This window comes from Hyperolius riggenbachi, chromosome 2, assembly GCF_040937935.1.
Source record: "Hyperolius riggenbachi isolate aHypRig1 chromosome 2, aHypRig1.pri, whole genome shotgun sequence".
Taxonomy (NCBI): Eukaryota; Metazoa; Chordata; class Amphibia; order Anura; family Hyperoliidae; genus Hyperolius; species Hyperolius riggenbachi.
The window spans coordinates 487,883,315-487,896,998 of record NC_090647.1 but is presented as its reverse complement, the minus strand read 5'-3'; the positions used below and the strand labels follow the sequence as shown (position 1 = coordinate 487,896,998).

Sequence of the window (13,684 nt, the reverse complement as noted above, 5' to 3'; positions counted from 1 at the left end):
TTGTCAGATCAGGCAACAAACTCAGAAACACCTGAGTCAAAGGCCAATTTAGGGGGAAAACAATTAACTTATCTGTATGTTTTTGGGATGTGGGAGGAAACCGGAGTGCCTGGAGGAATCCCACGCAGACAAGGGGAGAACATAAAAATGGAATTTGAACTAGGGACTCAGCGCTGCAAGGGGAGAGCTGCTAACCACTGCGCCTCCATGCTGCCCATATCCGATATATACTGTACTTGTTCTGTGGGCTATGATTAAGGAGCCTCTTAGAGCTCCGATACGCGTCAGCCTTTACATGTTCTACTGATGTGCCAATAAAGTTGAAGAAAAGTTTTATACCCAGCCTTGGTGTAGCGGAATGCCTTTTTCCTGCATGTACTTGTTCAGGGTCTACGGTCTTAAAGTATTAGAGGTATAGGATCAGCAGGCTAGCCAGGAAACTGGTATTGCTTAAAAGGAAATAAATATGGCAGCTCCATATCCCTCTCATTACAGTTGTAATTTAAAGCACATTTAAACCGATCCCATCATTGTAAAACTACACATCACAATGTGTTTAGTATGAGGTCCTATAACTTATAGGTTCCCCTGTTTGGATGGGCTCCCCCCCCCCTCCCACCCCCACATTCATGGCTCGAGCAGCAATGTTGAAGAACCCATTCCCATAACACTTGCAGCTGCGGCCGCTGACATACAGAGCAGAGTGCGGACATACAGGGAGCGCAGAGTGGGCAGAGCATGTGATGCATCGTCGGCTTCCACTCTACTGACTGCAGTTGGAGCCACAAACAGGGGGCGAAACAGTGCAACTCCATCACACCCAATTGGAGGCCACTCACCAGATGCGATGACCACCAGGGTTTAGTAGCGCGTTGGGAATATTCCCAGGTCACCCCCGACCTCCACGATCAGATACAATCCAATTCCTATTTCACCTTCAATATCCCATTCATGGCCAATGTGATAACCTGAAATAAAAAACGCAATACTGTAAAACTATTTAACTCCCTTAACAGCCAATTTATTTAGAGGCTTGCGAGTGCACCAGGCCAATTTATTTTACCACATTTTTTTATTTCTTATTTGTTACATTTCCCGGCTTCTATTTAGTACTGCTGTAATGTGTATTTATGTCCACTTGTTGCTAGGTGGCAGTGTGAGACAATAACAGATGACTTCTACATTCAGTTTCTATCTTTTCTGTTAGTAGAAATAGATCAAAGCATTCTAAGAATTTACAGCACGAGTTCTGCCAACTGAGGTCAAAAGCAGTACACTTATCTCAAACGAGATAACTATATTGCTAATGTGTTAAAGAGACACTTAAGCCAGAAAAAAAAAGAGTTTTACTCACCTGGGGCTTCTACCAGCCCCCTGCAGCAGTCCTGTGCCCTCGCAGCCACTCACTAATCCTCTGGTCCCCCGGTGCCAGCCAGTTTCATTTTTGCCGACAGGACTGGCCACGCGTAGCTTTTTCCGCATTCCCGACTGTAATTAGCGCTATTGCGGGCCGCAACGCGTACAAAAATAGATATGCGGCAACGCGTATTTTTGTACGCGTTATGGCCCGCAATAGCGTTAATTACATTCGGGAATGCGGAAAAAGCTACGCGTGGCCAGTCTTGACGGGCCTGTCGGCAAAAACTAAACTAGCTGGCAGCGGGGGACCAGAGGATTAGTGAGTGGCTGCGAGGGCACAGGACTGCTGCAGGGGGCTGGTAGAAGCCCCAGGTGTGTAATACTCATTTTTTTTTCTGGCTTAAGGTTCACTTTAACAGTATAAAAGGGTATTGCGCTTACATAAAATGACTTGCAAAGCAGCTTAGAGTTTTATGTATGAACCCCCCCATTGAGGTGGCCTTGGCTGGCTCCTCCCGATCTGCTGTCCTCGCAGGTTATGGTTGGCTGCCGTGCACACAACCTCCATCTCACCGTTTCCCAACTCAGCTTGCACAGTACTCATGCACTGCCACATCCGGGGTCCATCTGCTGGGTTATGCAAGAAGAGGAACTTTGAAACCTTTGCAGAGGAGAACATGGACTTCATGTTGTGGAATTTGCTGTTTCATATGAATTTGAGTGGCGCTTGTACTGAGTATTGAACTGCACTATTGTTAAAAAAGAGCAGGAGTCGCACCAGCAGCAAGCTGACTAAGGAGCAAATGGAGACAGTTAGTGCGCATCAGATATTGTGTATTGTTTATACAGGAAGTCGCGTCAGAGGCTAGAGAGAGAAGCGTCCATGCTGAAGAGCACAGAAGGTATGTAGCTGCCGCTGCACACATATGGTTATTGAAGCTGGAGGGGAGCGCAGAGAGGAGAGCCCGAATTGTGAGGGAGGGGGGACCGCCCCCCCTCCTCGCCGAGTGTGGCCGTAGCTTTCCCCTCATGCTGCAACCCCTTCAGCCCCCCAAAACATCCCTGAGTCGGCCCCAGGGGGGAGGGGCCCGGGCCCCCCCGCAGGCACATAGGCTGCAGCCCCTATTGTTACGCCCATGGCTGTTACCACAGGTCTCTCATGACCATGGGTCTTTAAAAGGACCCTATGTCAGGAACCTCTAAAGTAAATCGGATAAGTAAGCTGGATAGTGTACTAGGTAAGGCTTTTGTCTTTTATGTTGGAATGGAGCTTTTGAACTAAGTGGCTGCAGCCCTGAAGTGCTTTGAGTCTGCCAGGAGAAAATTGTGATATAAATGTGATGTGGATGTACTTCGGTACCGTGACACCTTAAACAAGAAGCACAGAGATAACAGGAGCCCAAATAGCGCAATATAGCTTGGTGTTAAAGATCAAATTAAAATTTCCTCACAAAGGTGGGTTGCATGAGGGACAACCGATCAGTTGAAGCTGGTGGAGATGTGTAACCTGACTCCACTTGGGTTTCCAGCCCAGACTGGATGCGGTCGCTCTCTCGAGAACAAAGGTTGGTGACCTCTACAAGAGAGGCCAACCTGTACCTGTCATACTCACGTTCCTGCAACTTGGAGTTGGCATCCGTCTGCTGTTCGTTCCGACAGATAGTGTGGGTTCCTGGGTTCTCTGCTGTTGCCTTTCCTGCTATCTGCTGATACACCTGTTGTGACTCAGCCTGCCTGACTACTCTGGACCTCTCTGCTGATTTGACCCCTGCCTGGATACCGACTACTCTTGCCTGCCACCTGCCTTGATCCTAGCCTGGATACCGACTACTCTTGCCTGCCGCCTGGCTCGACCCTAGCCTGGATACCGACTACTCTTGCCTGCCTCCTGCCTTGACCCTAGCCTGGATATTGACTACTCTGTTACCACTAGTTTACCTATCCTGCCTGGATTCTGCCAATCTTCAATACCACTACCTTCGTCATCAGCATACTGGACTTCCACATTGGGGTGTCTTGTTCTCCTAACCACCAGTTGGAGTTATCCCAGAGGTGACCTGGTGCGCACTAGGCAGCTAAGTCCATCTTCCTTCACGGGTCGGTGGTGAAGACTCCTGGTCACTTAGATTCCACGTCTGGGTAACGCACCGTCTGCTGGTGGAAAGGTCAACAATTACCCAGAACATAACAGTACCCTTCCAGCCGACAAGGACGGGGTGTGTGTGTGTAATACAGCACAACAGGGATAAGAGGCACCCAAGAGGCGTTCATTATTCTGGAGAATTTTACTGCTGGCACTGTGATTGGCCTGATGAAGTAGGCTTGGACCCCCAAAAACATGTTGCCTGTGCTAATACATTTCATTGTTATATGAGATTGTTGTTTTTGAGGTAAGCCACCTAATTTTTATTTTTATTTGTTTTTAACTCAGTTTTATACAACCTTGGGCACATCTTACCCCCGTTGTTCTTATGTAAATGTTAAGTGTCTAAACCGCATGGCACAACAGACAATATAATGGCATCAAAGTGCAATGAAATTATATTCCGATGGTGTTTTCACTCTGGCATGTTTGTGGTGCTGTGTGAATCCTCTCGTCAGAATAATGCACTGCATGCAGTGCTTACTGGGCAACGCTCAGTTCTCAGTGCGGTTCAAGCATAGGTCAGTGGACTGTGTGCTGCACTGTATGTGTCAAATTGCTTTGAAAATGTACGATGTGGACTGTGTGAAGAAGAGGGTGATTTGGATGCTGTGAATGTGTTGTTGAATGGAACATGTGCATCTATTGGTAGGTTTAAGAGATCTTTGGTGTCTCAATTATTGATTGCAGCTAAGAGTCTGATTCCGGTTAAATGGAGATGCCATAGTTCTCCATCCCTTAAGGAATGGGTTGAAAGAGTTTATATGGTGAAAGGGTTGGAGAATCAAATTGCATTACAGCAGGATAAGCTAGAGGGTTTTAATTTAGGAAAAATTGAGTGAATTTCAGGGTACAAGGGAATATGGGAATATGACGGAGATGTAGGAGGAGGAGCTCTCTGGAAAATGTAAGGTGGGATTATAGGAGGGAATGAAATTTATGGGATGTATGAATATTATGGAGCTTATGAAACTTTTGGATAATAAGATACTGATATGATGAGGATTCTGTCTGTGGATATGGGAGGAGGAGGGAATCGGGTAGTTTTTTGTTTTGTATAATTTGAAAAAGAAGAATTGGTGCAATGTATATTGTTGTTGGGAATATAAGATTGAAATATTCATTTTTCCTTAATAAGTTAACCACTTGAGGACCGCCCCCAGCCGATGGGCGGCGGCAAAGTCCGGGCCCAAACGACCGCAATACGCCCATCGGCGGGGGCGGCTGCGTGGATGGCTATGCAGCGATCGCGTCATTCGTGACGCGATCAGCCGCCGGGGACTGGCTCCGCCCACCGCTCGTAGTAACCCGCCGGCCGTTCGGAAGCGCCGGCGGGTTACTAGCACCCGGATCGCCGCATGGAAATAGTATAATAGGCTTTGTAATGTATACAAAGCCTATTATACTGGCTGCCTCCTGCCCTGGTGGTCCCAGTGTCCGAGGGACCACCAGGGCAGGCTGCAGCCACCCTAGTCTGCACCCAAGCACACTGATTTCCCCCCCCCTGCCCCCTGATCGCCCACAGCACCCCTCAGACCCCCCCCGCCCACCCCCCAGACCACTGTTTGCACCCAGTCACCCCCCTAATCACCCATCAATCACTCCCTGTCACTATCTGTCAACGCTATTTTTTTTTTATCCCCCCCCCCTGCCCACTGCCCCCTCCTGATCACCCCCCCACCCCTCAGATTCTCCCCAGACCCCCCCCAGACCCCTCCCCCCGTGTACTGTATGCATCTATCCCCCCTGATCACCTGTCAATCACCCGTCAATCACCCGTCAATCACCCGTCAATCACCCGTCAATCACCCCCTGTCTCTGCTACCCATCAATCAGCCCCTAACCTGCCCCTTGCGGGCAATCTGATCACCCACCCACACCAATAGATCGCCCGCAGATCCGACATCAGATCACCTCCCAAATCCATTGTTTACATCTATTCTCTCCTCTAAACACCCACTAATTACCCATCAATCACCTATCAATCACCCCCTATCACCACCTGTCACTGTTACCCATCAGATTAGACCCTAATCTACCCCTTGCGGGCACCCAATCACCCGCCCACACGCTCAGATTGCCCTCAGACCCCCCTTTATCAATTCGCCAGTGCAATATTTACATCTGTTATTCCCTGTAATAACCCACTGATCACCTGTCAATCACCTATCAATCACCCCCTGTCACTGCCACCCATCAATCACCCCCTGTCACTGCCACCCATCAATCAGCCCCTAACCTGCCCCTTGCGGGCAATCTGATCACCCACCCACAACAATAGATCGCCCGCAGATCCGACATCAGATCACCTCCCAAATCCATTGTTTACATCTATTCTCTCCTCTAAACACCCACTAATTACCCATCAATCACCTATCAATCACCCCCTATCACCACCTGTCACTGTTACCCATCAGATTAGACCCTAATCTACCCCTTGCGGGCACCCAATCACCCGCCCACACGCTCAGATTGCCCTCAGACCCCCCTTTATCAATTCGCCAGTGCAATATTTACATCTGTTATTCCCTGTAATAACCCACTGATCACCTGTCAATCACCTATCAATCACCCCCTGTCACTGCCACCCATCAATCACCCCCTGTCACTGCCACCCATCAATCAGCCCCTAACCTGCCCCTTGCGGGCAATCTGATCACCCACCCACACCAATAGATCGCCCGCAGATCCGACATCAGATCACCTCCCAAATCCATTGTTTACATCTATTCTCTCCTCTAAACACCCACTAATTACCCATCAATCACCTATCAATCACCACCTGTCACTGTTACCCATCAGATTAGACCCTAATCTACCCCTTGCGGGCACCCAATCACCCGCCCACACGCTCAGATTGCCCTCAGACCCCCCTTTATCAATTCGCCAGTGCAATATTTACATCTGTTATTCCCTGTAATAACCCACTGATCTCCTGTCAATCACCTATCAATCACCCCCTGTCACTGCCACCCATCAATCACCCCCTGTCACTGCCACCCATCAATCAGCCCCTAACCTGCCCCTTGCGGGCAATCTGATCACCCACCCACACCAATAGATCGCCCGCAGATCCGACATCAGATCACCTCCCAAATCCATTGTTTACATCTATTCTCTCCTCTAAACACCCACTAATTACCCATCAATCACCTATCAATTACCCCCTATCACCACCTGTCACTGTTACCCATCAGATTAGACCCTAATCTACCCCTTGCGGGCACCCAATCACCCGCCCACACGCTCAGATTGCCCTCAGACCCCCCTTTATCAATTCGCCAGTGCAATATTTACATCTGTTATTCCCTGTAATAACCCACTGATCACCTGTCAATCACCCATCAATCACCCCCTGTCACTGCCACCCATCAATCACCCCCTGTCACTGCCACCCATCAATCAGCCCCTAACCTGCCCCTTGCGGGCAATCTGATCACCCACCCACACCAATAGATCGCCCGCAGATCCGACATCAGATCACCTCCCAAGTGCAGTGTTTACATCTCTTCTCTCCTCTAAACACCCACTAATTACCCATCAATCACCCCCTATCACCACCTGTCACGGTTACCCATCAGATTAGACCCTAATCTGCCCCTTGCGGGCACCCAATCACCCGCCCACACCTCAGAACGTCCTCAGACCCCAGCCCTGATCACCTCGCTAGTGCATTGCTTGCATCTATTTCCCCCCTCTAATCACACCTTGAGACACCCATCAATCACCTCCTGTCACCCCTAGCACACCTACCCATCAGATCAGGCCCTAATTTGCCCCGTGTGGGCTCCTGATCACTCGGCCAAACCCTCAGGTCCCCCTCAGACCCCCTTCCGATCACCTCCCCAGTGCATTGATTGCATCTATTTTCCCCTCTAACCGCCCCCTGAGACACCCATCAATCACCTCCTGTCACCCCCTAGCACTCCTATCCATCAGATCAGGCCCAAAACATCCTGTCATCTAAGAGGCCACCCTGCTTATGACCGGTTCCACAAAATTTGCCCCCTCATAGACCACCTGTCATCAAAATTTGCAGATGCTTATACCCCTGATCAGTCATTTTGAGAAATTTGGTTTCCAGACTACTCACAGTTTTGGGCCCGTAAAATGCCAGGGCAGTATAGGAACCCCACAAGTGACCCCATTTTAGAAAGAAGACACCCCAAGGTATTCTGTTAGGTGTATGATGAGATCATAGAAGATTTTATTTTTTGTCACAAGTTAGCGGAAATTGATATGTATTGTTTTTTTTTTCACAAAGTGTCATTTTCCGCTAACTTGTGACAAAAAAAAAATCTTCTATGAACTCACCATACTCCTAACAGAATACCTTGGGGTGTCTTCTTTCTAAAATGGGGTCACTTGTGGGGTTCCTATACTGCCCTGGCATTTAAGGGGCCCTAAACCGTGTGCAGTAGTCTAGAATCCAAAGGCCTCAAAATGACCTGTAAAAAGGACAATTGTGTGTAAAAAAAAATCAAACAATTGTCATTTACAGAGATATTTCTCCCACCCAGCATGGGTATGTGTAAAAATACACCCCAAAACACATTATACTACTTCTCCTGAGTACGGCGGTACCACATGTGTGGCACTTTTTTGCACCCTAAGTGCGCTAAGAGGCCCAAAGTCCAATGAGTACCTTTAGGATTTCACAGGTCATTTTGCGACATTTGGTTTCAAGACTACTCCTCACGGTTTAGGGCCCCTAAAATGCCAGGGCAGTATAGGAACCCCACAAATGACCCCATTTTAGAAAGAAGACACCCCAAGGTATTCCGTTAGGAGTATGGTGAGTTCATAGAAGATTTTATTTTTTGTCATAAGTTAGCGGAAAATGACACTTTGTGAAAAAAAACAATTAAAATCAATTTCCGCTAACTTGTGACAAAAAAAAAAAATCTTCTATGAACTCACCATCCTCCTAACGGAATACCTTGGGGTGTCTTCTTTCTAAAATGGGGTAATTTGTGGGGTTCCTATACTGTCCTGGCATTTTAGGGGCCCTAAACCGCGAGGAGTAGTCTTGAAACGAAATTTCTCAAAATGACCTGTGAAATCCTAAAGGTACTCATTGAACTTTGGGCCCCTTAGCGCAGTTAGGGTGCAAAAAAGTGCCACACATGTGGTATCGCCGTACTCAGGAGAAGTAGTATAATGTGTTTTGGGGTGTATTTTTCCACATACCCATGCTGAGTGGCAGAAATATCTCTATAAATAGACAATTGTGTGTAAAAAAAATAAAACAATTGTCATTTATGGAGATATTTCTCCCACCCAGCATGGGTATGTGTAAAAATACACCCCAAAACACATTATACTACTTCTCCTGAGTACGGCAATACCACATGTGTGGCACTTTTTTGCAGCCTAACTGCGCTAAGGGGCCAAAAGTCCAATGAGCATCTTTAGGCTTTACAGGGGTGCTTACAATTAGGCACCCCCCAAAATGCCAGGACAGTGAACACACCCCACAAATGACCCCATTTTGGAAAGTAGACACTTCAAGGTATTCAGAGAGGAGCATAGTGAGTCCGTGGCAGATTTCATTTTTTTTTGTTGCAAGTTAGAAGAAATGGAAACTTTTTTTTTTTCTTTTTTTTGTCAGAAAGTGTCATTTTCCGCTAACTTGTGACAAAAAATAAAATCTTCTATGAACTCACCATGCCTCTCACTGAATACTTTGGGATGTCTTCTTTCCAAAATGGGGTCATTTGGGGGGTATTTGTACTATCCTGGAATTTTAGCCCCTCATGAAACCTGACAGGTGCGCAGAAAAGTCAGAGATGCTTGAAAATGGGAAAATTCACTTTTGGCACCATAGTTTGTAAACGCTATAACTTTTACCCAAACCAATAAATATACACTGAATGGGTTTTTTTTAATCAAAAACATGTTTGTCCACATTTTTCGCGCTGCATGTATACAGAAATTTTACTTTATTTGAAAAATGTCAGCACAGAAAGTTAAAAAAATCATTTTTTTGCCAAAATTCATGTCTTTTTTGATGAATATAATAAAAAGTAAAACTTGCAGGAGCAATCAAATAGCATCAAAAGAAAGCTGTATTAGTGACAAGAAAAGGAGGTAAAATTCATTTAGGTGGTAGGTTGTATGACCGAGCATTAAACCGTGAAAGCTGCAGTGGTCTGAATGGAGAAAAAGGCTCTGGTCCTTAAGGGGCGAAAAGACTGTGGTCCTGAAGTGGTTAAATTATATGAAAAAAAAAATTGAAAATGTACGATGCAACTTTCTAATATACTTGCATTGTGATTCTACTTTTTTTTTGTATCCGTAATGCATCTCTCTCATCATCTTTAGCCACAGGATGCTGATGACAGGATAAGTGGACACCATCTTCAATAATTTGTAAAAGAACAGAGGCGCCAATAGGATAAAATATGATCAAAGTTAAAACAAAATAAAATGGGGGGGGGGGGGCAAGAGTGGACTTACCTAACCAGGAAAAGCACAACAAAGAGCGCTGTACAATTTTATGCAACTTCTGAGTTACTACTTTTGGTATTTTTACCTGAGGAAGCGGGCTCGAGACCCGTGAAACGCGTTGCATATTGTTGGAGTAAAAATAAAAGTTATTTTTGACCATATACAATTGTTGTGCTTTTCCTGGGGAGGTAAGTCCACTCTTGCCCCCCATTTTATATTGTTTTAACTTTGATCATATTGTATCCTATTGGTGCCGCTGTTCTTTTACAAAGTATTGTTATCCACCTGGTGGATGGATGTGATCACCCTTCTTTTCCTTCTATGGAGAGCGACTTAACCTGAGTGGGCACAGGTCTAAATTTCCCCCAAACGCATTTAGTGGTTGCCTTACCTTGGCAACCCATACTTGTGAGTATAAATCTACTACTGCTATTATTACGCTCATCACCATCAGTAATACACTATTGAGGGCTCTCGATTGTGTTATTCTTTGTTTTACCATCTTCAATAAAACCTATCTCTGTATCCCCTGTTGCTACGCCATTCCATATATCTTGTTTCATTTGCAAACCATAAATGTAAAACTCTTGGATGCGAGACAAAACTTTCTTAGGAACCAAAGCTCATTCTCATGTACACTGAGGAAGTAAAATGCAGGGGACAGACTTCCTGTGTTCATATACACTGAACAGTGATTTCAGTCCTTATCAGTCATTATATTTATGCATAGATGCACATGCATTTAGCGTATTAAACATATTTTGAAGTATTGTTCTTTTACCCACAGATAAAAAAGAAGCAGCAAGAGGTTTTAGGCTTTTTGGAGGCTAACAGGATTGACTTTGAAGAGAAAGACATTGCCTGTGACTATGACAACAGGAAGTGGATGAGAGAAAATGTTCCTGGTGAAAAAAAGCCAGAAAACGGAATCCCACTACCTCCGCAGATCTTTAATGAGGAGCAATACTGCGGGGTAAGTGTTTATGTGTCTGCTCACATGGTTGCATGGGTGGACTGCGGTCCCAATCTGTTCTGTGCACTAGCAAGAGTTCTACATAGGAGGATGTTTGGATCTGAAAGTAAACCTGTAAAGAAAACTGGTCTAATGTCAACTATTGTTATGCACTTGAGGCCTGGCCACTGTTGGGTTTAGTGTCAAGGAAAGGCCATGTTCTTTTCACCAAACTGCCAGCAGACTCAGGGCTGGTCCTAGCTACAGTGGGGCCCTGGGGAAAAAGTAACCTTGGGGCCCCCCTGACAACATCTCATGCACCCCCCCATGCCCGTCCAAGTATAACTAATTAATGTGCCCCAGTATTATACAAAAGCCAGCTGTGCCCCCATACAGTATACTAGTCAGAGGTGCCCCTAACAATCCTCCACTATAGTAGCCAGATGTGCACCCCTCCCTCCCACCTGTATAGTAGTCAAATGTGCCACTGCCGGCTTCCCTCACCCTAGTATAGTAGCCATATGTGCCACTGATGACCCCTCCCCCTAGTATAGTAGCCATATGTGCCACTAATGACCCCTCCCCCTAGTCTAGTAGCCAGATGTGCCACTAACAAACCTCCCTCCCTAGTTTAGCAGCCAGATGACCCCCCTCCCCAGTATTGTATCCAGATATGCCCCCTAAGGACCTCCCCCCGGTTTAGTAGCCAGATGTGCTCCCCACTTCCCCCATAGTATTGTAGCTAGATGTGCCCCTATTGACCTCCCCCTCCCTTCTAGTATAGTAGCCCCCCTGCAGTGTTATGGGGCAGTGGGGACAGGCACACACTTACCTCTCCTGAGTTCCAGACTCTGGAAGTCCAGCCTGTGTCCTCTCTGCTTCTCGCACTGGGCGCTACAGCCCAAACAGAGAAGCAGTTACACTACAGAGGAGTCAGGCGGGACTTCCAGAGCCTGGAACTCAGGAAAGGTAAGTGTGTGCCTGTCCTTACAGCCTCCATAACACTGCGGGGAGGGAAGGGGCACACGCTGGGGGAGCCTCAGCCACATAATTTAGTGGGGTGATAGGGACACTTGGGTGCCCTTATGGATGCTATGCCCCCTTTGCCCGTATGATAGCACTGGTCCTGAGCAGACTGTAGAAGGCAGCAGCAGGGCCGGTTTAAGCAACAATGGGGCCCCAGGGCAAAATAAACCTAGGGGGCCCCCCCAACAGATACCCCGGAGCAAAAATCGGCATTAAGGGACCTTTTTTGCAGCTGGTATAGTCAGGGTTTGAAGCCCCAATCGGTCGGAGCTCCACATTCTGGCTACCCCAGCCTGCATAGGGGACAAGGGGTTAAAAAGTTTCAGGAGGGGGGACCCCACATAATTTAAAAAAAAAAATTCCCACACTCTAAACATAAAAAAAAAAATTGGGAAAATAGGAAAAAAATGCCAGGGATCTTCATACAGCCATATTGCGGCTGTATAGCGATCCCTGGCCAAAGCGCTGCGGCTGCGTATGGACCCCCTGGAAACCCCGTCAGGAAATTTATTGCTCTTTCTTTTGATACATGTAAAATTACACTACCGTTAGGTTTGCTACCAAAAGTGACATTTACCGCATTTAAAAGTATACTTTTTTCCTTCGAAACTTTAAAATCGATTTTCTCAAAAATTATAAGGTCTTTTTGAAAAATTGTTTTTTTCCTCTTATTCCCAATGATCTCCTTAACATATCCTGCACATTTAGGGTTTCTAGAATTTAAGGTGGATTTGCTATTAACCATTAAAGTCGGCTGGTTTTTAAATGTGTATTTTTTTTCCTTTGAAACTTTAAAATCGATTTTCTCAAGAACTATAAGGTCGATTTGAATTTTTTTTCCTCTTGTAGCCACTGGGGGCCCCTACAAGCTCTGGGGCCCTGGGGCAGCTGCCTCCTTTGCCTTTATGGTAGTGCCGGCCCTGGGCAGCAGAATAGTGTAGGATTAAAGTAGTCCTACTTTGGAAGAGAAATGAGGGGAAGAAGGTCCAAAGGTAAAGCAAAATATCTTCACCAGGACTCCTTTTTGCTTTCAAGAAGATTTTTCTTGACAAGACATCTTTGAAAGCACAAAAAGGTGTCCAAATGAATGTGAAACAAATGAAGTTGTTTGTTTACATGGATAAATGATAACCTTCATAGAATGATGAGATGGAGGCATTTCTGTTTAACAGATTTATCCAGAACATCAACTAGGGTTGTATAGCTGGGGGTATCTAATGGAAATTAAGCCAAAGTATTATGTGGGATGGGCTGGTAGCAGCACTTCTGGACGAATTAGTATGGAATTCTGGAGCCAGTTTGTTCAATCCAGGAACCAATGGGACATTTTTAGGAGCCAGTTCCATTGACAGCTATTAGAGGAAAAGTCAAATTTGTGCACCAGCTGTAACTTGTAATGCTAGGTAACAATTTCCCACCAGATTGATGGGTCGAACCAATCATTTCCGACATATCCGCTCTGCCCCAATCAATAACAGGGTCGATCATGTGCAGTACAATCTTAAAATCAATCCTGATATCAAGAGCAGATCAGAGATGTTGGAAATGATCAGTTTTGGAAATTACATGGTTTGTGTGCACCTAGCATAAGGATCCATAGCTGGCTCTTTAGATTTTTTCTAGCCCTGTTTTAACATGTAATTAGGATTCTTGTGGATAGGCAAAAGTTGTTCTAAAGTAAACAAACAATAGAAAATCAAGGAAATACTAACTCAGAAGGTGCGTGGTTCCTAACTGGGGAAAACCTCTCTGGG

General features: G+C 46.1%; 1 protein-coding gene across 2 annotated transcripts in view; it reads left to right on the top strand.

The window, feature by feature from the left end:
* Nucleotides 1–13,684, top strand: part of SH3BGR (SH3 domain binding glutamate rich protein) — a 110,052-nt gene that overhangs the window by 38,290 nt on the left and 58,078 nt on the right. For both annotated transcript variants that reach the window (XM_068270371.1, XM_068270372.1), the window contains exon 2: nucleotides 10,740–10,925. In XM_068270371.1, coding sequence (XP_068126472.1) covers nucleotides 10,740–10,925 — 186 coding nt within the window. The remainder of the gene's footprint in view (nucleotides 1–10,739; nucleotides 10,926–13,684) is intronic.